The sequence below is a fragment of the Typopeltis vanoorti genome, chromosome 23 (assembly GCF_054136105.1).
Source record: "Typopeltis vanoorti isolate ZY-2024b chromosome 23, IOZ_Tvanoo_1.0, whole genome shotgun sequence".
NCBI classification, from domain to species: Eukaryota; Metazoa; Arthropoda; class Arachnida; order Uropygi; family Thelyphonidae; genus Typopeltis; species Typopeltis vanoorti.
Genome location: NC_143571.1, coordinates 57,679,390 through 57,704,635, shown reverse-complemented (window position 1 = coordinate 57,704,635; position 25,246 = coordinate 57,679,390). Strand labels below are relative to the sequence as shown.

Genomic DNA, 25,246 nt, shown 5'->3' with positions numbered 1-25,246 from the left:
ACTCTTGTTGACCAAAAATACCAACCTGTGAACACTTACTAAGATGACAGACAAAACACTATGGCATAATGTGGGAATAATTTTTTACTGATTGCTGCTGGTTATCTCTAGAAGTAATTATTCCCACTAAATTCATATTCCTTTGTAAAAATTCCATTTCCTTGATATGTCATACTCTACATATTAAACTGCCACATTTAAAAGTATTAAATACCACTGAGGCAGTGACATTTTATTTTTTTTTTAATGCTAGTCTTGTCCCTGAAAGTTGGAAAATAGTATGTTTTAGTTCCTCAGGTGGACCAAGTATCCAGATATTTGGGATATCCTTGAGATGATTACTCACAACTCTGCTAAACATATCCTTGAAACAAAGAAAGTAAAACTTATATCCAAATTTCATAGATATGATCAACAATATTCAGATAGCCAATGGAAAATTTTAATTTCTCCACATTGAATGAAAACAGCCAACCACAAGCCAGTGATAACAATAACAGCTACCTATGAACAAGAGAGGATAACATCAACCAACCAGAATTAAGTGATAACAAGAGCCATCAACTGTCTAACCATTCTAATCACACCCTGAACAATGGTGAACTCTCTCTACCTAGTAAAGGCTTAAACTTTACTGTGGCACTCAGGATTATTAACAAATTAGATTTGATATACTATATTGAAGAAAACTTAAGATTTCTTCCAATCACCATAGCTGATAAAATACAATTGGAAACCTTGAACATTTTAAATAATACAAAAACAATAACTAGCAACCTAACCAAATCTGAATTGGCAGTGTTAAATCATTAAAATCAAATTAGGACATCGTAATCACCAGAGCTCAGTTTAAAATAACCAATGCCAGGGTTAATTTAAACTGAACAACATATTTGGAAAAAAATGAATCAATTAGTCTCAGACAACAGCACCTATCAACCTGTTAACTATAACCCAACTAATCGGATAAAAAAGAAAAACGAATAATTACCTAAATCAGTCACTTCGTGACTTGAGGATACAGTTAAAAAACTGCTTCTGCTTTACACCCATTCTCCGAGAATTTACGGTTTACCCAAGATTAACAAACAGAACATGCCACTCCAGCCGATAGTTGAAGGTATAGATAGCCCCAATTATCTTCTAACCAAGAAACAAGCATCAACACTCAAGGAGTTGATAGGTCATTTTCTTTCTTATATTAAAAACACACAACACTTTGTAAACAAAATTAAAGACATCACACTAGAAAAAAGTGATTTATTAGTCATTTTTGACATCTCGGTTTTGTATTCTTCTTTTACAGGACAAATTCCCATTTGATATGACAGTGCTCTTTGCACATGTATTACAGTCTGGCTATTTTGTGTGGCAAAACACTTTCTATCTACAAAAAGAAGGCACAGCTTTTGAGACCAGGTAGTGATGATTTTTCACTACCTGGTCTCAATGGACAGTAGACACTTTCCTCAGCCACCTCAACAAACAACACAGATGCACATAATTCACAATTGAGATTGAAAGTCAGAACACACACATTTCCTTTTCTAGATACACTTTTCATGCATCTTCCTATTGACAGTCTTTCCTTCTCTGTTTACCAGAAGCATGCACATACTGGCTAATATATACATATAAACTCCTACCAACAAAAAACGGGGCTTTGAAGATTTGCTCTAGTGAACATGCACTTAAAGATGAATTAAAAGTTATCAGCAATAGCTTCCTAAAAAAGTATTTTGGTTGTAGCCAAAATACTATTAACAAAATTCTTCACAAGACCAAACTTAAAAACAAAAATAAACTAATTACAATAAAACTGTAACCATTCCATATAGTAAAGGGATATCACATAAAATAAACAGAATACTATAGAAATACAACCTTAATTACATTTTTAAACCTGCAAAATTAAAGAACTTATTCAACTCATCCAAGGATCCACGTCCTCTGCTGGCCTACCATGGAGTATACCGTAGTCATTGCATCTATAATTTGCCCTATATAGGTGAAATAGTACTCTCAACTCCTACCCAAAAAGAGGAACATAAACGGCACATTAAATTTATTAACTGTTAAATCTGGCCTTTCTGATAATGCCCTGAATACTCTATATAGAATTGACTGGAAAGTCACCTGTTGCTTACATCATACTAAAACATGGTATGAATGTAAATATAAGGAGGCCTGTGAAATTCTTATCAACCACCCTAATCTTAACAATAATGGTCTAAAAATCCCAAGAATGTGGAAGATACATATTATTCCCACATAACCTTTTCATCTAAGAGTTAATTATAAATAGGATTGTAAGTAATCCAGGATCTTAACTCTAATATAACAACTCATGTTTAATCAGGACACTACTCATGCTGTAATAAAACTGTATGAATTTCTTCTCTGATGATACAAATAGAATATAGCTTTGGTGTAGTTTTTTTTTTCCCACTAGAGGTCAGGCTAGTAGAATAACCGTTGATCAAATCATTGTTCTCTTTGGCATACTGTTTGAAATGTAATATAGCTTGTTTCTGTATATATATGTATATACTCTTGATGATGACCTTAATATGGAGGTTGAAACATGGAGAAATTAAATATTTCTAACACAGTTGTAGTAGTCTCCATAATTTATTGGAAATGAATGCTGATCACTGTAACACTAATGGAAAGGACCAAGTGCTGGATAATCAAGAACTGTGCTCTAGAGACTAAACATGGAACATTTTGAACCATTTCAGACTTCTACAGGTAGAGTCATTGTCACACCAAGCATTGAAAATATCACATAAAGAATTGCACAAACATCCATGCCCTGGTGGTATTTGAACCCAGCCAGTGGCTGGAGTGTAAAGCCCAGTCACTTAGCCAACCAAGCTCTCCTGTCAGAAGTTTCTTAATTTGAGAGGAGGAAATTAGATTCTCTGTTATAAGAAAGGGGTCATTTCTGCTGCTGCTACTGCCAGTATGAACTAATAACAAAAATTCAATAAGCAAATTTTTCTTTAATGGCAATCTCAAATAGTGAAAGGCTGTTTGCTATTATAGACAGAAAATAGAAAATAAACTTGTTAATGATAACTAAACAATCACGTGTTTGTCACAGTAATTAACTTTTTTTAATATGTAAATATTTCATCTTAAGTCGTAAGACAACATAAGTACAGTTAAACAAAAATAGGAATTCAAAAAAATCTCAGTGTGCATGCTTACATTGGAATCTCTCTATGTATACAGTAGCATGTTTAAGGATTAAAGACTATTGGGCTGTCATTAAATTAAAATATAGCTGATTTATTTTATACAGTTGAGGATAACAATTTTCCAGACTTTTGGAATAGCGAGACAGTCATTTCAGTTAAGATTGGGATCTATGATGTAAGGCTTCAACACTTTCTTTATATAAATGCTCATGTTTATATATTGATCTATGTAGTAGCTGTGACTGTCTCACTATTCCAAAAGTCTGGGAAATTGTTATCCTCAATTGTATAAAATAAATTTATCGGTTAAATTTTAATTTAATTTAATTACATCAAAATAGTTTTTAATCCTTAAAAACTACTGTATACATAGTGTGATTCCAATGTAAGCATGCATACTAAGGTTTTTTTTAAATGTAATTTCTATTGTTATTTAATAACTGTACTGATGATATCTTATGATACTTAAGAAGAAATATTTACATATTAAAAAGTTAGCGACATATGTGTGATTTTTTAGTTATGAATACTCCACAGATTCACATATAAGAAAGTTAGTATAAGACATTTTCTTTGGATTTATTATTGGACCATGATTCTTTATAAATATATGTATACAATCATCTACAAGTTTCGCCAGCTTAAATCTGTCTGGCTTCATCAGAACTTCACTTCACTAACAATAAATGATAAAAAAGAATGCAGTAACGACAGTAAAATTAATTAAAATTGAAAAGACGCGTGACGTTAAGAGCATGGAGCGTGGATACTTAGTCATTGTTTGTAGATTGCGTTTCATAGTTTTTTGCGAAATTGAGTTCTGCTAAACATAGTGAATTTTTTAAGCTTTTCCAAATAAATACAACAGCTCCATGCCGTATTCAGAAATACGGCATGGAGCTGTTGTCCCAATCGATTTTGAAATCGAAAAATGATGGGCTAACCCTGAGGTGTCTGTTCTGCTGTTGTTGACATCTCATATATGTTCTTTTTTTCGGATTTCTAGGCTTTGTGATGTTTGGCCTATATAATTCAGTCCACAGGAACATGGAATATCCTCATGATTTTTGCTATTTTCGTTGAAACCGAGCCATCATAAGGAATGACGATGGACGATGTATACTGCGTAACTTGAGGCTGTCGCTGTGGGCTGTTTCTATTGAGAATCCTTTGAATAGTATTTTTTGGGTAACCATTTTTGATTAGAGTTTTAGATATGAGTGAGAGCTCATTAAGCAGATCTTTTTTTTTCTGTGTAAAATATCATTCAAAGGATTCTCAATAGAAACAGCAACAGCCTCAAGTTACGCAGTATACATTGTCCATCGTCATACCTTATGCCAGCTCGGTTTCAATGAAAATAGCAAAAATCATGAGGTCTTTCAACATCAGGGTTGCCTTCAAACCTATTTTAACTACAAGACATGTGTTAAGATCTCCTAAGGACAGCATCGCCTTTTACAAAGTACACAGGTGTATATAACATCAAATGTTCCTGTGGACTTAATTATATAGGCCAAACATCACGAAGCCTAGAAATCCAAAAAAAAAAGAACATAATAGAACAGTAGTGTTCAACCTTTTTTATTACGCGAGCTACTTTTCTATAAAAAGTTATTTGCCGATCTATATAAGTTATTCAGCAATCTACTCATTTATATAGATCACGTTTCCTCAACCTGATATCTGATTACGCACAAATAAACAACTAAAAAAAAAAAATACACAACTAAAAACTTTATTTCTGTATTTAAAAATTTATTTATCACTTTTAATTATTTTAATACAACAAATATTTTAATACAACAAAAACAAACAAACAAATATATTGCAATAAAATATTAATATCTCTATTTTGGAAAACCGAAGTTAGAAAAAACAACAGATTGATTACAAACTCACAAGTTACAGGAAATGCTGGTTGATTTAAAAAAAAAAAAAAAAAAAAAAAAAGTTAATGTGAACTTTGGCATTGTTTGGACCTCGCAATATTTTCATAGTCAGGTTGATATGAAGAAGTGGCCAATTGCAGACAATCATCCAAATGATCATTTGTAATTTGGTTTCTTAATTGATTTTTTATGATGGTCATATTTGAACAAGTGGATTCTGACAAGTATATCGATCCGAAACACGACAGAATTTTTCGCACAATATCAGTTAATATTGGGAATTTTTCATGTGTATACTTCCAAATGTTCATTGTTTATTGATTTTAAATGTAAACTATTCTGAATGCTTATTATCCTGAGTTCTACTCCAGCTTGGTTTATATCAAACAGCCCACTAATTTTATTTGAAATTTCTGTGATGTTCAAGTTTTCTTGAAATGGATTATTGATAAAAGATACGATCATTTCAGTTTTATTAAAATCTTTAAATCTTGAATTTATTTCTTCCTCAACTAATTCTATTTCACAAATAAATTCTTTTAAATCATAGCAAAGCATTTCTTGATTTTGTTCAAAAAATTTTAATAAATATGGGAGATGTCTAAATTCATGGTCATTTATATTTTTCTTTAATAAAAGTAAGTATTGTTGGAAAGTTTTTATTGAACTTAACATGTCAATTAAATTTTTATCTCTACCTTGTAACTGTAAATTTAAATTGCTTAATTTTGTACAGAAATCTACTAAAAATGATAAGTGTAACAATCATCTTTTATCACTCAATTGTGGATACATATCTCCTTTTTCATCGAGAAAATTTTTTATAGTGTTAATTAATACAAGAAATCTTTCTAAAAATTGACTTCTGCTGAGCCAGTGAACATTATTGTACAACAGAAGTTCCCTATCATCATCTGCCTGTAATTTAAATAACCACTGTTGCAGAGCTTTTCCTCGAACAGAATTTACAATTTTAAATGTAATATCCAAAACATCTTTTGTGTTTAATCTTTTACTTTTAATTATTCACCAACAGTACTTGTTAGTGAACAATACAGTGGTACGTTAAAAAATCTGGATATTTGTCATCATTTTTACATAATGAAAAATGAAGCCTGATTTATTACCTATCATTGCAGGAGCATCATCAGTAGTAATAGACATACGCTTAAAAAGCAGAAGTTTGTGTTTCAGAAATTCATCAAATGCCGAAAAAATGTCTTTTCCCCTAGTCCTTCCCAATAATGGTATAATTTTCAAAAGTTCTTCTTTACTTGAATAATCTTGAAATGCCATGCGAATAAATACCATTAACTGAGCAATATCAGTGAAGTCGTTTGATTCATCAAATTGTAATGAAAACAACACTCTGGTGAATGTCTGACATTAACCTGGCCTAGAAACTTTTCTCCAGCAATTGGAACTCTTCCTTTCGGCAATTTGAAACCTTGTCTGCAGCCTAGAAGTAGTCTCTCTCTAGCGACATCTCGAACTGAGAAGCTCCTTTCTGGAAGTGGGAAACTGCTCTCTCAAGCAACGTGGATCCAGTCAGTCTCTCTGACGGCGACTCTGGACTGGGCGGCCGCCTCTCTGACAGCAATTCTAGAACTAGGACCTCTTCTGCTTGCTTCAGTCCCTTTTTATTAGGCTCCTCTGAGACCTCGCATGAAGTTTGGCAACCCCCAAAGAATCGGTATGGGTCTTTCATCTTAAGTTTCAAGTTGAAGCTTAAGATCTGAGATCTTTTCATCTTAAGTTGAAGAAGATCTGAGACTAATGAATTGCCATAGAACTTTTACTGAAAGACTTTGGACTGAATGTGAGATACAGAGCCTTTGTAAGTTCAAAACTTTTATATAATTCCTGTTATAGTTGATACAAGAAAGACTTTTAAGATACAGTAGTATCTTGCTAATCCGAACTAATAAAAACCGTGGTCGTTCGGATTAGTGCAAAGTTCAGATTAGCAAATTTTCCCCCCAAGAGAGAACAATAACTGGCGTTTAAGACAAAAATAATCAGATTCTAATGTAAATAAAAAAAAGTTACTGTACTGTAAAGTAAAACTTAAAAAATAATACTAGTTTATTTTAGTAAAAAAATTTAGTTTGTATATATATCTGTATTATTGATGATTCTGATTTAATAAAATTGCATAGTTTAGTACATAACTTAAAAAAATATCACTTTCTTGTACACAACACAAAAAAAAAGTTTCACAAAATAACATACAAAAAAGTTTTTTTTTTATTTCTCTGGAAAAATCACTTATTTTCTTCTGCTTCTTGGAAGCTGAACTTTTTCGAATGCTTCTTCTCAGAGCTGCATTAACGATAATATTTTGTGGAATGGCGTATCATTCTGCTTAACCCATTCGATATACTTATTAAAACTGCCTCTTCATGTTTTACATTTTTTTTTTCTTTGAGTTCTTTATTGTCATCCTCGTTTTCTAATTCATTTTGTATTGTCATATTTATAATTTCAGCATCTGATTTGATTTCGAACTCACTTTTGGTTCTACCTGTAATCCATTCCTTTATATCTGTTTGTAAAATATCAACATCTGGATTTATATTTTTAACTAAATTATGCCGTTTTAAATTTCCTCTTTTTCTATATCACCGTAGTTATCTTGGTAAATTCTAGAAAGCCACAGTTTTTTTCATGACGCTCGAATTGCTTCAGGTTCGAGGCTTCCCAAGCAGCAGCAACTGAGAATGCTACATCCTTCAAATTTATATTTTTTATTTATGTGATAACGTCATAAAAGCAGGTCTTTACGATCTTTTAATTTAATGGATTGTATTATGCTCTGATCCATTAGTTGCAACAATGGAGTACAGTTTGGAGGCAAAATAATAGTACACAAAATAATAATATATAATAAAAATAATAAATGAAACTTTTTTTTCCTTTCAAATCGGAGTTTGGATTACTGGGGGATTCGGACTAAAGAGGTTTGGATTAGCGAGATACCACTGTATATATTTAATAGTGTTAAGAAATGTCCATAAGAGAATCAATTAGCATGTTAGAGATTGATATCAAATGTGTAAAGATAACTTAACACAGATTTCGGTAACCTCTTTACTAGTAAGCTTTGAGATTAATAAGTAACAATTTGTAAACTGAGAGTAGGTAACCTTATGTGTTAAAGAAAAGTATTTAATGTTGAAGAAAGATGGTTCTAATTTTTTGCTAAAGATTTTTTATAGATGGATAGAGAAAGCAATCTCCCTAACGTTAAAATTGTGTATATTTCATAGTAATGCAAATAATTGTCATTTGACTTTCTTGTTAAAAGAGTGCCTGCTTGTTTGTTTATTTACAACTGCACTGTTTCTAAAATAAATCGGACTTGTTGAGTGGGAATCTAAGTGAGTTGCCAAAGCGTGAAATTAAGAAAAAGAATAGACCACGACTGTGTGTGAAAATTTTAATGTAGGAATTTGTGTTAGAGAGAGAGAGAGAGAGAGAGAGAAATCTACCAGCCGTATATTTGAGTTCTTTTTGATAATCAAAGATATTAGTGGCGCAGTCTCATTTTAAATAAATTTTCTGATATCTTAGACATAAGACTCATAATGCAAAAGGTAGATAAGCATAGCACATAAGATAAACAAGAGAGATTCTGATAGAGAGAAAGCGTGCACAGCAAATTAGAATAACAGAGAATAAAGTATAGAGTAAAAGACATCACAAGTAATTAATAGAAATTACAAGTATACAAAGTTAAATAATAATAAAAATTTACAATGTCGCAGTAACAACTAGATGGCAAAAGCACATTATATGCATTTCGTTTAATTTGAGGATAATCATGAGTGTATCAAAGAAATCGAAAACATATCATTTTCACAAGGCATGGGAAACAGATTTTTTCTTTACAATGGTAAATGGGAAGTGTTGTTGTTTGATTTGTAATTAATCTGTAGCAATTCCAAAAAAAGGTAATATTGAGAGACATTTTCAATTGCTACATGCAAAATATGATGAAGATTTTCCCCAAAATTCCGAAATACGTAAATCAAAAATTATAAATTTAAAGGCAGGACTTTCTGGACAACAAAGTATGATTTCGAAAGTAATAAATAAACCAATATCAGTCACTATTGCATCTTTGAAAGTGTGTCATTTATTAGCAAAAGCAAGAAAGACTTTTACTGATGGAGAGTTAATAAAAGAATCGTTTCATGCAGCAGCAGAATCTTTGTTTTCTGATTTTAAAAATAAAAATGAAATCATTTCGAATATTAAAGATTTACAACTTTCCAGAACAACTGTTATGAGAAGAGTTGAAATTTTAAGTGCCGATCTGAATACGCAGTTAATGTCAGCCATCTACCAGTGTGTTGCACTTTCATTACAATTTGATGAATCAAACGACTTCACTGATATTGCTCAGTTAATGGTATTTCAAGATTATTCAAGTAAAGAAGAACTTTTGAAAATTATACCATTATTGGGAAAGACTAGGGGAGAAGACTTTTTTTTGGCATTTGATGAATTTATGAAACACACACAAGCAGAACGAATAGGAGGTGCTATATCGCCAACCCCAGCAACCACTCCAGTAAATAAACCTGAACCTGAAAAAAAGGACGACATTCTAGTTATAGGCAAAACAGCAGAGGAGCCTAAAACAACGGAGCAGGAAGACTCTCCAGTCATTCAACCCACAGCTATCGTGACAGTAACAACAGGTAATCAAGCCGCCACCATGAAAAACTCAGAATGGAAAATAAATTAAAAAAAGAAACGTAACGCAAGGAAAATTCGCATCAAGACGGAAGAGACCACAGAAGTAGAAGAAATGGAAACCAGCAACAACACAGAAAAAAGACCAATCATCCCTGAAGAAGGAGAAACGAAGAGAACAAAACCAGATAACAGATACCCAGAAGAAGTATCTGACTCTGAGGAAGAGGAAGAAAGGGAGATCAGAATAGAAAAGCAAGAAGAGACTGAGGAATCAAGAAAAGGCAATATTACCTCAGCCGAGGAATCAGAGGAAGAATCCATCCCCGCCGTGGACGCCCAAAGGGTTCTAATGCGTTTAATCCCAGAAGACTCCGAAGTAATCCTCCAAAGGGCAATAGACAAACTTCCGCTTTTTAAACTTGTGTCTATTACTACTGATGGTGCTCCTGCAATGATAGGTAATAAACCAGGCTTCATTTCATTATGTAAAAACGATGACAAATATCCAGATTTTTTAACATACCACTGTATTATTCACCAACAAGTTCTGTGTAGTAAAAGATTAAACACAAAAGATGTTTTGGATATTACATTTAAAATTGTAAATTCTGTTCAAGGAATAGCTCTGCAACGGTTATTTAAATTACAGGCAGATGATAATAGGGAACTTCTGTTGTACGATAATGTTCGCTGTCTCAGCAGAAGTCAATTTTTAGAAAGATTTCTTGTATTAATTAACGATATAAAAAATTTTCTCGATGAAAAAGGAGATATGCATCCACAATTGAGTGATAAAAGATGGTTGTTACACTTATCATTTTTAGTAGATTTCTGTACGAAATTAAGCAATTTAAATTTAGTTACAAGGTAGGGATAAAAATTTAATTGAAATGTTAAGTTCAATAAAAACTTTCCAACAATACTTACTTTTATTAAAGAAAAATATAAATGACCGTGAATTTAGACATCTCCCATATTTATTAAAATTTTTTGAACAAAATCAAGAAATGCTTCGCTATGATTTAAAATAATTTATTCGTGAAATAGAATTAATTGAGGAAGAAATAAATTCAAGATTTAAAGATTTTAATAAAACTGAAATGATTGTATCTTTTATCAATAATCCATTTCAAGAAAACTTGAACATCACAGAAATTTCAAATAAAATTATTGGGCTGTTTGATATAAACCAAACTGAAGTAGAACTTGAGATAATAAACATTCAGAATAGTTTACATTTAAAATCAATAAACAATGAACATTTGGAAGTATGCACATGAAAAATTCCCAATATTAACTGATATTGTGTGAAAAATTCTCGGGTTTCGGATCGACATACCTGTCAGAATCCGCTTGTTCAAATATGACCGTCATAAAAAATCAATTAAGAAACCAAATTACAAATGATCATTTGGATGATTGTCTGTGATTTGCCAATTCTTCATATCAACTTGACTATGAAAATATTGTGAGATCCGAACAATGCCAAAGTTCATATTAACTTTTTTTTTTTTTAATCAACCAGCATTTCCTGTAACTTGTGAATTTGTAATCAATCTGTTGCTTTTTCTAACTTTGGTTTTCCAAAATAGAAATTTCTGAAATAAAAATATTTTATAAATATTTTAATAAATAAATATTTTGTTGTATTAAAATAATTAAAAGTGATAAATAAATTTTTAAATACACAAATAAAGCTTTTAGTTGTGTATTTTTTTTTGTAGTTTTTTATTTGTGCGTAATCAGATATCAGGTTGGGGAATGTGATCTATATAAGAGAGTAGATCGCCAAATAATTTTTTATAGAAAAGTAGCTCGCGTAGTAAAAAATGTTGAACACCACTGGTATATAGTAAAAAAAAAAAACATATTATGAATAGAAAATATTTAGAAGTGAAGAGTATTACAAGCAATTGATGCAATGTCTTAACTGTCATTGAGCCTTCATTTCTGGACTTTGTTTTCGTGAAATACATAAATGGTTGAAAATTTTAGAATGCATTGTTTTCTAAATATGTTTCTCTGTTCATCAGTCTGTTTGCATGACTTATAAAGCTTTTGTTTTGTGTTCTGTTTCATTTTAATGTTAAAGAAATTGCTTATTTTTGTTATAGGTAGCTTTTGATCTGGAATTTGCAAGAAATATGAATGAACTTCACAAGAAGGTGAATCCAACTGAGGTTGTTGTTGGATGGTAAGTTAATGAACTAATGTCATATTCTTAAATGTTGTAAAAAATAATAAAATAAATTGGTATTCTCGTGATTAAAGTGATCAAATGTCATTAAAAATGCACTCCATGTAGAAATGAGCAACAGAGCAAAATATCAGATTTTGTGTTGGTCAAGAGTAACATTATTTTTTTGCAGAGAATCAGTTTTCTAAATGTTTGACAATTTTTTGCTATCAAATTTATTTAAATTAGGAGTATTTTGTATAGCATATGTCATTCCCAGAATAGTCTTTCACTTCTGAAGCAGTATCTTCTTTTTTTGAGGTAGTTTTTTTCAGTCTTACTAGATGAAGGGAATATTACACATAAGAACTGCCAGTCTGCTTTTTCCATATGGATTCATAAATCTGTTGTTTGATGTTTTTGGATGTAGATCTGCCAGATTGTCTAACAAGCTACTTTTCATTGGTAGTGCTGTATGCTTACTGATAATAAGTGAATTTAATTTTTAGGAGAAAGATAAGGGTAGTTTGAATACCTCATTATTTAGGTAGTTTGTATTTGATAATTAAGTTTTTTTTTTTATTCTTTCAAGTCTTTCTAATATAAGGAACTACTAATGTTTTGGCATAGACTGTATATTCCTATTAGTCTGCAGGTTACTAAAAGAGTAGGATTAATAATATTTTATATTTTTGTAGAATCCATCATTAGTGAACTATTTAAGATATATATTCAAATTCATTGTGTAGTATGATGTCATTGGAGCAAATGACTAGCTCTGTGTTAGTTTTTCTAATTCCATATTTCTGTTTATTAATTGATGAATTACTATTTAGGTGTATGTGTGTGTTCTGAACATAGCAGAAGAAAAAGCCATGTAATCTTGTAACTAAATAGATACTTTAGTTACAATTTAGAATGTTAGCAGTTGTAGTCTTCTATTTCTAGTGTAAAATTTTATTCTGGATTTAAGTGCATTAAGAGTTATCTGATCTCATATGGAGGTAGCGGGGGTTTTTCATCCAACATACAGACAAAAAATGCTGTTGTCGGTGGTGATGGGCAGTAGATGTCGTTGATGGTAGTAGGAGAATTAAGTAATAGTGGAGAGGGTGAGATGTATTTAGCAAAGTGGAGTGCCCTCCCATGATGAGTCCCTGGACTCCCTGGAGGTGTCATCACGTAATCATCATCATCATCATCAAATTCCTGCCATGTACTCTCAAGGCGGTTTACAGGATATGATAGTACTACATGAAAAATTTACATCATTACTAACTTCCTATCTACAATTTTCCTCCAAATCAGTCTGTTACTTGTCAAGGCTCCAACATTATCAGATCTTATATTTCTATTGTCTAAGGCACATTGTACCGTGTCAATCCACCTATATCTTGGTCTTCCTCTGAGTTTTTCCTGCCAACCTGGCAGAGAACACTTGTTTTGGTAATCTTTCTTCGTCCATTCTGTTTAAGTGACCATACAACCTGAGATTAGCTCTGCTAACGCATATCTGGATGCTGACAATATCAAGTTCTTTCCTAATATTGTCATTTTTAATATGATATTGCCATTGATGCCATCTATTCACGTCTCTAATCTCAGGATTCTCATATCTGCAGTCTCTAGTCTTTGGTCAAGTGTTTTACTTTTGACCCAGCTCTCAGATCCATAAATTAAAACTGGTTAACACAGTCTTGTATACGGCTAATTTAGTGTTCTGACTAATTTCTCTCTTATTCCATATGAATTTATTCAATTGACTTCCTATCATACCAGCTTTGTTGATTCTGTTGTCTATTTCCATATTTAATTTACCATCTTCACTAAAAATTGTGCCTAAGTAGCTGAAATGTTTTACTTGTTCCAAGGTTCTCCGTTCACAATGCAGTTGACATTTTCAATGATTCTGCCTATTCTCATTGTCTTTGTCTTTTTATTGCTGACCTTCATGCCATATCTATTACAACAGTTATTCAATTTAGTAAGGGAATCTTGCAGACTTGTAGTGGATTTGAGCTGACATTAACATCTCCAATTTTTTTATCATGTTTAGTACCACTTTCCTTCATAATGTGATCTAGATGAATAATGAATAACAGAGGAGATAATGTACATCCTTGTCTCACCAGATTTAACATTAAACCATCTTCCTGTACTTCCTTCAATTCTGCAACTCAAATACAGACTAAGTGTTGGATCGTCCATCCATAGTAGTAATAGTACATCCTGTCTTTTGATCTGCCATCTTGTTTTAACGTTGTTCTTAATAAGGTTAATTAATTGTATGTTGATTACTAATCCAAATATAGGGAAATTTCTATTATACTGTGTCGTCCTATATTCAGATTAGTCTATGCAAAATAGTGGAATCAAATATTAATTAACTTTAGCAGTCTAATTTTTATATATAGGCCGGATTTGACATCAACATTTAAGCTTCCCGCTAGGTCCGATAATTTTATGAACAGTGCAGTGAAAAAGAATCGGGCTAACAACAAATTGAAATCGATAAAACAAAACATTTAATGCAGGGTTATATAATATAAACATAAGCATCCTTTGGATACAAGATAATGCAAAATTAACTCTGTTCAACAACTCATAACATTCACTCAACTATTGGTATCAAACATTGAGTCTTTAAAATCTATTTTCTCCCTAATAAAAAAAGAGTTCTAAAGATCAATGTCACTGAAATTCACACCAAATATTTTAACAATTGTATTCTCTATCTATCCCTTAATCAGAAATCACATAGTTCAGTCGAAAGGTAGTTATCACCTTAAGGGGGGAAGACTATTAATCTTCTAGCTTTGGTTAATTTCAGCATAAGCACCACAGTTAATGTTAGGATTTAACAGGAGGAGATAATTCTTATAACTTCACTCTAAAATGCTATAAAGTACAACTGTTCTTACCGGAATAAATCCTTTCACATATTATTCACTGGGGCCCACTTAAAACTTTAGTTAACTATCACACTGGAGCTACACATTTCAAAAGTAATCTTCTTTAAATTAACTTAATCTTTAATCTCAGCACATCACAAATGCAGACACACTTGCACTAGAAAATTCACTTATTCCTCATATACTACTTTGCAATAGAATCAGCTTTCCACTAATCTTCCTTGAATGCTCTGGAATTCAACATTAACTTCAGAATTCCATATCAATATTCTGAGTTGTCGATTTACATCCCTATCCATCGTAATCTAGTTACTGCACTTAATTCCTATCACTACAGCCTTTTACTTAACTCCGTGCTGCTAACAAATTATTTCCTCATCTCTATTGCACTGTTCTGAGTGCAGTTACTGTGCTGAGTGCACCAACTGTACTCAGTCCCTAGTTCTGCAGTTCTAGTGCTGACTACTGACTCTGACAACGACTCTTGTTTTCTCTCACTTTCCATTTATATACTTTCATTCCTTTTTCCTGCCAAAACTTCTTCTCACCGTCTAGCTTATATCAATTCCATCACATGTTCATAACTCATGCACTACCATGCTCGCGCTTTCCACTTTTAACTCCATGACAACAATTAGAGCAGTGCATAAGCATTACATAACATTTTATCTTTACATACAGAAATAAAATAAAAAGATATTTTTCAATTCAAATAATATACAATTAATTATGATGAACACAAATTCTTTTACTATTAATATAGGAATAAATAAAATAATCTGAACGTCATTTTTATACAGAGTTCTTTCCATTATTTAATACATATCCTAGATTAAATAATTAAATAAAAAAACTCAAAGTTAATTATATGAATATTAGTTTATAACAAGAGATTTACATTAAATAACATCTACAAATGTAGTCTTTGATATGGTGGATTATGTTGGATTCTGAAGGGAGTATTAATAATTTTAATTTCTCTTCATTCAGAATCCAACATAAGTATTACTTGATATAATGCCCTATTGACACCATATAACCGTAGTGTATTGAATAGCTTCTCTCTTGGCACCTTGTCATATGCCTTTTCCAGATCGACAAAACTTAAATATAGATCTTTGTTATATTCCCATGATTTCTCCACTTTTGTCGTAAAGTGAAGATCTGATCCTGAGAGCCTCTATTTGGCCTGAATCCAGCTTGTTCTTCACCAAGCTTTTCTTTCACAATTCTTCTCAACTGTTTCTCAAGTATACTGGCATAAATCTTACCAGGAAGATTCAGTTTGGAAATACCTCTGTAATTCTCACATTCAGTTTTATTTCCTCTTCTTATATATGGGTACTATGAGAGCTCTACTCCAATCATCGGGAATTTGTCCCTCTGTCCAGGCCTTCTGAACTATGCAGTGCAGCCACTGTAAGACTTTTATATCGCTATACTCCAGCATTTCTAGTCAAATATCATCTACTCCTGCTGCCTTTCCACATTTCAAGCCTTTGATGGCTTTTTCTACTTCAAGTATGGATATGTATTCCTGACTGAATGTCTGTTGAGTGTTTTTTACCACTGCACTATCACTGCTTGTTTCATTTAGCAATTTTTCAAAGTAATTACTCCATACTTCATGGATATCTTTTTCTCCCATTTTCATGTCACCTTTATCATCTCTAACTTCTTTTACAGCACTCTTTCCTCCATTTTTAAGCTTCTTCAACATCCTCCAGAATATTTCGCCACCTTCTTGATATTTATTTTCTGTGTTCTTGCCAAAGCCCTCCCATGACTTGTTTAGCTAGTTTTACAAATGTTTAGCTTTCTTACATTTGTCTCTGTATTCTCTAAGAGCACAAGCTGATTTATTTGCCAGGAACTTTTGATATGCTTTCTTCTTTTACTTCACTGCCTCTTTAACTTCCTGTGTCCACCATGGAGTTCTGATTTTTCTATCCTTGCAGACAACCTCACCACATACCTCTCTGGCTGAATCAATCAGGGTTTTCTTCAAGGTTTGCCACTGAATCGCCAAGGTTTGGTTTCTGTTCTCAAACTCTTTCATTTTTTCTTCAATAATCTTTGTGTATTTTGTGATCGAATTGTGAACATGGAGCATAACATATGTAAAAGGGTTTTTGATGCTTTCTTAGGTTCTCTTCATATATATAAAAAAGTTAAGCAAGGGACTGTGGTTCTTTGATGAAGATAGTTGGATTAGTTCTTTGATGAAGGTAGTTGGATTTATATAGCCCTTAACCAACAGTACCTATTGGCTAATTTCCTTTTCTAATAGTGGGATTCCCTTAAGATTAAAAAATATCCAAAAACCATTGACTGCATATGATTATAATACATAGTATGTTTATTTTCATAAAAATTAAATATAAAGATGCACGTGCACATACATTTTTTTATTTTATTTTATTTTTTTTTTTATTTATTTATTTTTTTTCATGAATTAGGTATGCCACAGGAAGTGAAGTGACAGAGCATTCTGTATTGATCCATGACTACTATTGCCGGGAAGCTAATAATCCAATTCATGTCACTGTAGATACAACACTTTCAGAAGGATGTATTTCATTTAAGGCATATACCAGGTAATGTTTGCTTTTGTAAAGTTTTATCTGTGATAGTTCCAGTAAGGAAATACCGTGAGTAGACATATTACTAACTATTATAATAACGGAATTATCTCGCATCAATTATTCTTTATTCGTAGAATTTTCACCTGAGTATTACAGGCATCATCAGTACAGGTACAAGGCTAATTAAACAATAACTGTTATATGCGCAAAGCACCACCTAGTAGCTAAGGTTAAATTTCCTAAATTTATTTAATTATTATTATTATTTATTTATTTTTATTTTAATTATTTAAATTTAATTTAGTTATTTAATTATTCAATTATCATAAATAAATAAATAAATATATATATATATATTTTTTTTTAAATGTGTGTGTGTGTGTGTACAATTATATGTTAGGAAAGATTTGCTGCTTTATACAGTACTATCTCCCACAAGGGAGAAAGACGTAAACCATCGGATCTGTTTAGGTTAGGGGAGTGAAGTAATGTTTCACATGTTTCTTTGTATAGCTGTTCCATTAGGAACTGACTTTTGTCTTGTTCCACTTAACTCTATGTCTGGTGTTGATGGCATGTTCTGCAATTCCAGGCTGTTCGGGTTCAAGGTACTGGATGTACGACTGGTGTTCTTCTAACCGGACCTGAGCAGATCTTCCTGTTTGTCCAAAATATGATAATCCACACGAGCAGGGAATCTGGTAGACACCCAGATAGCTGAGATGTGGGAGCTTGTCCTTTGGAGACATTAGGAAAGTGGAGATTTTTCTGACAGGTCGAAAAGCCACACAGATATTTAGTGGTTTTACCACCTTAGCTATGCGTTCTAACTCCTTGTACATAGGGGATAGGTATATAGGTTCTTCTGTACTTGAAGAGGATGTTGGAGCACAACTACTTAAAGCTCTTTTTATGAAGGACTTCTTATAGCCATTGGATATGAAGGAGGAATTAATATACTGTAATTCTTTTTGTAAAAGTTCTTCTGAAGAACAAAAGAGTTAGAAGAACACCAGTCGTATATCCAGTACCTTGAACCCGAACAGTCTGGAATTGCAGAACATGCCATCAACGCCAGACATAGAGTTAAGTGGAACAAGACAAAAGTCGGTTCCTAATGGAACGGCTATACAAAAAAACATGTGAAACATTACTTCACTCCCCTAACCTAAACAGATCCGATGGTTAACACTTTCCACCTTGTGGGAGATAGTACTGTATAAAGCAGCAAATCTTTCCTAACATATAATTGTACACACACACACACACACACATATATATAAATTATTATTTTTTATTATAATTGAATAATTAAATAAATTTAGGAAATTTAACCTTGGTTACTTAGGTGTCGCTTCGTGAATATAACAGTTATTGTTTAATTAGCCTTGTACCTGTACTGATGATGCCTGTGATACTCAGGTGAAAATTCTACGAATAAAGAATAATTGTCGTGAGTTAATTCCGTTATTATAATAGTTAGTAACTGTGATAGTTCACTATAATAAAGGACTCATTACTAATTTTTTACCAAGAGTTTTCCAAATTGTTATTTATGTTTCCAGTATGATCATTACATTCTGTCTTATAATGCACTTTAGTTTTTTTTTCCTTCCATTTTTTTTTTCTTCATACACTTTTTTTGTCAGTCTTATCTCTTATTTTTATACCAGTGATCAGTGCTTTTTATCACTGTTAATAAAGCCTATAGCTTTATTAATGGTGATGCATGGCATACAGATGCAGCATGTTAGAAATTTATATTTTTACATCTAATGTTAAGATACTTGCTACATAAATCTTTTCTTTTATATTCACATTTATAAAATGTTTATTAAAAATTATTGTATATATTTTACTTAATTTTTATATACTTGATCATTTCATTTATGCTTAATAAACTGTGTGATATATACTTAATTTCCTGTTCTAGATCCAGAAACATTATCACACTATATCAGTAAATAATTTTTTTTTTTTCATATTATTTTAATTTAAAGAATGAGTACCAGCACCTGTTGTTTTACAAATGAGCTCTGCTTATGCATTTTTGAATGTTAATCATTCCAGTTGTTCCTTTCTAATATCTTGATTTTCAGTAATAGTTCTTCTGCCTTTGAAGTCACCTGTTTATCCATATAATTTTCTTAATTAATTTTTATATTTTATTATTATTATTATATACCTCCAGGGAGTCCAAAGACTCATCGAGGGAGAATGTGCCAACAGCATCGAACGATTGATCTCCTTCCAACTACTAACCCTACTAACCACGCTCAAACTCGCTTAACTTTTTGCATGAGCAATTAGTAGCAGAGGTTCTACCAGTCAACCAACCTTTGCTGGCGTTTGAACATTGTTTCACACATTGATGGTTTGGTGTTTTGACTTAAGTTTTGTTCGATATAATGACAGTAAACTTGCACTATCCCAAATACTATAGCAAAATTATATACTATAATGAAGTACAGAAAAGTCCTGGCCCAAGTTCCCATAAAACTGCTATTTTAAGCTCACTATTGCAAACATTAAAAGCTGAAAAACCATAATAATAATAATGAACTAAATTTGCCTAGCAAATGATGTCATAATCAGGAGAAAAAGGAAATGGCGGGAAATCGTACATTGATTGTCATCAAGTTTATTGACAAAACACAAAGACAAATATTTAGATACAGACTGCACATATTTAATTTTTATGAAGATTGTTAGATAAGTAACATTAATTTAAGGTAATATAACATTTCAGTATTTAAAACATTAATTGATTTTCCTTTTTATAATTTCCTACTCTTCTAGATGTTTCCTTCATCTCCCATTTGTACTTTATTATGTTGTAATTTTATGTGCTTTATGTATAGTTCCTGCCAATCCTTTGTGTTTTATTGTCAGTGTATGATTTCCCTCCATTTCCTGTGTTCTGATTTCTGTGATTTTTCTATTTCTTGAAATTTTTATTTTCCTGTATTTCCTACTCTTTCCTTTGTTCTGTCTGGTGATTTATTTTGTTCTATTACTTTTTTTTTTTTTTTAATAATTTTCCTCTATTTTCTGTGTTTTGTTTCCTGCACTTTCCTTTGTGTTATTTCTTTCTTGTGATTTCCTTTGTTCTGTTTCCCCATGATGTTTTTTTTGTATTTCTCATCATTTCTTATGTTCTGTTTCTGGCAGTTTCCTTTTTTGTGATAATTTGTTTTGTTATTTACTATGATTTCTTTTATTTCAAGGGAATGGTGTGCGGGAGTCAGTATTTTGACTCTAAATTCACTATAGCAAACTATGTGTTATAAAAAAACTATAGTCACTAGGGGGTTTCTGTCATCAACTGTATTAAACCAGCTGGTCACCATACCAACCTTGCCTATTTTATCATCTGTCTCTGTACTTGTCTTCATTTAAAATTGTATCAGATAAACTCGAATCTTGGTCTGAAGGTTCATTATTGGGAATGCAGTTGAAGTTTTCTTTTTCTTAATGCTGGTTTTCATACTAAATTTGTTGTAGCAGTTATTTAATTTGGATAAAGACTCAAAGGCTTGTACAAGATTTATTTAAGAGAATAACATCATCTGCATAAAATAACAAAGTAAGTGTAATATTACAGATTTTACTTTCCTGAACAGTATGATTCATGTAAGTTATAAACAAAGGAGTGTACGACCTTGTCTTACATTTGAATTACTGTCTAAGTTCAGTTGAACCTTATACAGAGTGGTAATATTATTCATGATAAAAGTTTAATGGAGTGAAACAGCACCAGGAAATGATTAAAAGTAGTATTTAATGCTTCCAATATTTCATTTCTGTTACAGAGACATCATCAGGGAGTACAAAATGAGATGTAACACGCACACAGGCAGCACAAAACTAACTGAAACAAGTGAAAGAAAGAAAGACTAGTCCTAACTGGTGAGATCCCCCCCCCCTCTATGAACACCTGTTGGTGGCATAGATGTAAACTGGGATATCATAGTAGTGTTTCCCATATTTTCAGAAGTTTTATGCAACCGTATTTATTTAAATTAGGCTGATTTTTAAGAGCAGCAGCAGATTCTAAAAATAGTCTCTTCTTCTGAGTTTACTGTGATGAAGCATGATGGTCTTTTTCCGATTTCATTCTGTGAGCTGTTTCCAAAGCATGGTCAGCAAGGCCAGATTAACCATAGACACGACTGCAGATGTATTAATATACACATGGTAATATTGCTTTGTAAGGTGGTTTTGTTTGCCTTGTAAATATTTTCATGTTTTGCATTGTTTTACTCGTTTTTTAGGAATATGATCTGTATTAATCAATTATGAGAAACTCATTGAGTATAGACATTGAAAGCCTGAGATACTGAAATTGGACTAGAATTCCTGTAATCTACATCACTTATGGTATGCCCATAGTTCATAGAATTGGTCACCAACACGTGAAATCACGTGTTTTATATTTTTGCAACTGTGGTATAAGCAAAATAGTTGCCACTTTAAGAACTAGTATTTTCATAAAAGAAAAGCCAATTTTTCGACGTATAGTAATAAACATTCATCCCACGAAACCCATTGATTATCCTAATATCGGAATGGATTCTCCTTCTTCTGACATGCGCAGGAGGTGTTGAAAGGTCTCGTATCTGTGGGCGTGCAGTACATTGTTATCTGTAGACTGGTTCCTCCCCTCCCAAGTATACTTAGAGTATTTGAGGAAAAGGAGATGATGACTGGAGACCTCCTCCAGTTTTCTGACCTTTTAAGGAACATGGAGAACTAACTGGAGCTTCTCACCAAAGTGATATAACATCCACAAGATGTTATATTCAGGCAATAATAATCAGAGAAAGGAACAAATAGCTTTAGTATTCAGCATTAAACATGAAATTACCTTGATGGACCTGTGATTTCAGTCAGGTTTCTCCATGACTGCAGGTCATAAAGAGTCCAGCTATTCCTATCTTGTGCCTTTCTTCAAACTTTCTTAATCATTGGATCTTTCCACCTTAAGACTGGTTTTCCAGATTTCCTTTTGGTATCTCTCGGATACCAATTTGTTACTCTGACTGTCCATCTGTTGTCTCTCATTCTGGCGAGTAGTCCTGCCCATCTACTTTTGCTGTTGTAGATTGCTTTTATTACATCTTTTGAGTCCAGACTTCTTCCTGATTTCTGTGTGTCTTAATGGTCTATTTTATTTATATTGCACATTGAGTTATTAAGTTCATTCTTCTTTTAAAGTTCCATGTTTCACTGCCATAAGTTAATGCTGGTAGGATGTGACTATTGAAAAGATGGGCTCTTATTTCTATCTCTGTGTTTTGGTTGGTGATAGTTGATTTTATTTTGTTGAAGGCTATTGCGGCTTTTTTTCACCTTGCTATTTCATTTGATATGTCGTTATTCATTTTTATGGTAGATGTAATTTTTAACTTTCAGTGGTGTGGGATTCTGGAGTGATTGTATAATCTTTACAGTATTCACTTTTCATCCATCTTGTTTGTATAGCTGTATTTCCAATCCAATTTTTTTGGCAGTTTTGGCTTATGTCTTTCAGCATTGATTCTAAGAGTTTGGGGAATTGAGGTATTAATACCACATCATCGTTATTATTATAGGATATTTAACATTTCACCATCAATATTTATTCCATCTTTCATGTCAGTTTTTCGAATGATGCTGTCCAGAGTAGATATGAAGAGATTAGGTGATAAGACATCACCTTGACGTACTCCTCTACTACTTACTACTAGGTTAATTTTAACTGGATGATTGAAAAGAGTGCTTGATATTTGTTGTGCCTTCTTTGTAGATATCTTTTATGAGCTGGATGTATGTTATTTCTACTCCTTCTATTAAAGCATGGAATACTACATTCTGTCCAACACCATTAAATGCCTTCTTAAAATCTATAAAAAGAAGACCAGGGCGTCTGACCTAATGTCCAATCCTCACCTTGTGGTGCACCCTGTTGAGTATCTACCTGGATACTGAACGAACGAGGATGGGCTGGCAATTTGGAATTTAGCCGACCAAATTGTATTCTTATTGGCTTAAACCAATATAGAAAATGATGGTACAACATGACAAAATTTCATGCCGGCTGGGGCGTCACCCAGTTAAACAAGGCCCCAATTGTTTTCGCCAAGGAACCAGGGTGAACAATGAAAAGTCAGCTAGAACTGGAACAAATCTGAAAGCACACCCCAACTCAACATCACCAGAGTTAAAGTTCGGTACTATCAACCTAAGAAGCCTGAATGGCAAGGAAATGGAGCTAGCTGAAGAATTAGTTAAGTACCAGATCGACATAATAGGGGTGACTGAAACAAAAAAGACCAAAACTGGTGAGATCTTTCTGAGCAATAAATACAAAATGTTATATTCAGGCAATGACAATCAAGGAAAAGGAGTAGATATAGTATTCAACACAAAATACCAGACTAATCTTCTTGAATGGCAGGCAGTCTCAAGTAGAGTAATGTGGGCAAATATGAGAATGGGGAAATGGACAATGAGACTTATTTGTGCCTATGGTCCCACGGAACGTTCTACTAAAGTAGAAGTGGAGGAATATTTTGAGGCTTTAGAGAAAGCAACTGACACAACGAAAAAGGAAAGGTTGGTCCTTGTTGGGGATCTAAATAGCAGAGTAGGAAATGATTGTCAGACATACAAAAATATTTTGTGAAAATTTGGAGAAAAGAGCAAAGCTAATAATGCAAATACCTGTTGGATTTCTGCTCAGGACATGGACTGGTTGTTACTAACACCATGTTCCAATATAAAAATGTGCACAAATTCACATGGAGAGAAGAGGCAAGTAATAAGAAAAGTCTCATTGACTATGTTATGGTTGATAGTAATGTTTTCTCCCTGGTGCAGGACACCAGAGTGTACAGAGGATTTGAAATTGGAAGCGATCACTATTTAGTCTTGAGCAGGATTAAATTGAATTTCATATTGAAAAGAATAACATATAAGAAAGTTTTAAAGCGAATAAAAGTTGAGCAGCTCTCAATGTGAACTGTAGACTAAAATACACAAAGATTATTGAAGAAAAAATGAAAGAGTTTGAGAACAGGAACCAAACCTTGGAGATTCAGTGGCAAGCCTTGAAGAAAACCCTGATTGATTCAGCCAGAGAGGCATGTGGTGAGGTTGTCTGCAAGGATAGAAAAATCAGAACTCCATGGTGGACACAACAAGCTAAAGAGGCAGTGAAGGAAAAGAAGACAGCATATCAAAAGTTCCTGGCAAGTAAGTCAGCTTTTGCTCTTAGAGAATACAGAGACAAATGTAAGAAAGCGAAACACTGTGTAAAACTAGCTAAACAAAAGTCATGGGAGGACTTTGGCAAGAACATAGAAAATAAATATCAAGATGGTGGTAAGATATTCTGGAAGTTGTTGAAGAAGCTCAGGAATGGAGGAAAGAGTGCTGTAAAAGGAGTTAGAGATGATATAGGTGACATGAAAACAGGAGAAAAAAGGTATCCTTGAAGTATGGAGTAATTACTTTGAAAAATTGCTAAATGAAACAAGCAGGGATAGCACAGTGGTAAAAAACACTCACCAGGCATACAGTCAGGAATACATATCCATACTTGAAGTAGAAAAAGCCATCAAAGGCTTGAAATGTGGAAAGGCAGCAGGAGTAGATGATATTCGACTAGAAATGCTGAAGTATGGTGGTATAAAAGTCTTACAGTGGCTGCCCTGCATGGTTCAGAAAGCCTGGACAGAGGGACGAATTAACGATGATTGGAGTAGAGCTCTAATAGTACCCATATATAAAA

The 25,246-nt window shown here is 32.7% G+C and overlaps 1 protein-coding gene across 1 annotated transcript in view; it reads left to right on the top strand.

Annotated features, from left to right (window-relative positions):
* Positions 1–25,246, top strand: part of LOC150093875 (eukaryotic translation initiation factor 3 subunit F-like) — an 82,083-nt gene that overhangs the window by 7,535 nt on the left and 49,302 nt on the right. The window contains exons 3-4 of the mRNA XM_090412995.1: positions 11,914–11,993; positions 17,347–17,484. Of these exons, the coding sequence (XP_090269121.1) occupies positions 11,914–11,993; positions 17,347–17,484 (218 nt within the window). The remainder of the gene's footprint in view (positions 1–11,913; positions 11,994–17,346; positions 17,485–25,246) is intronic.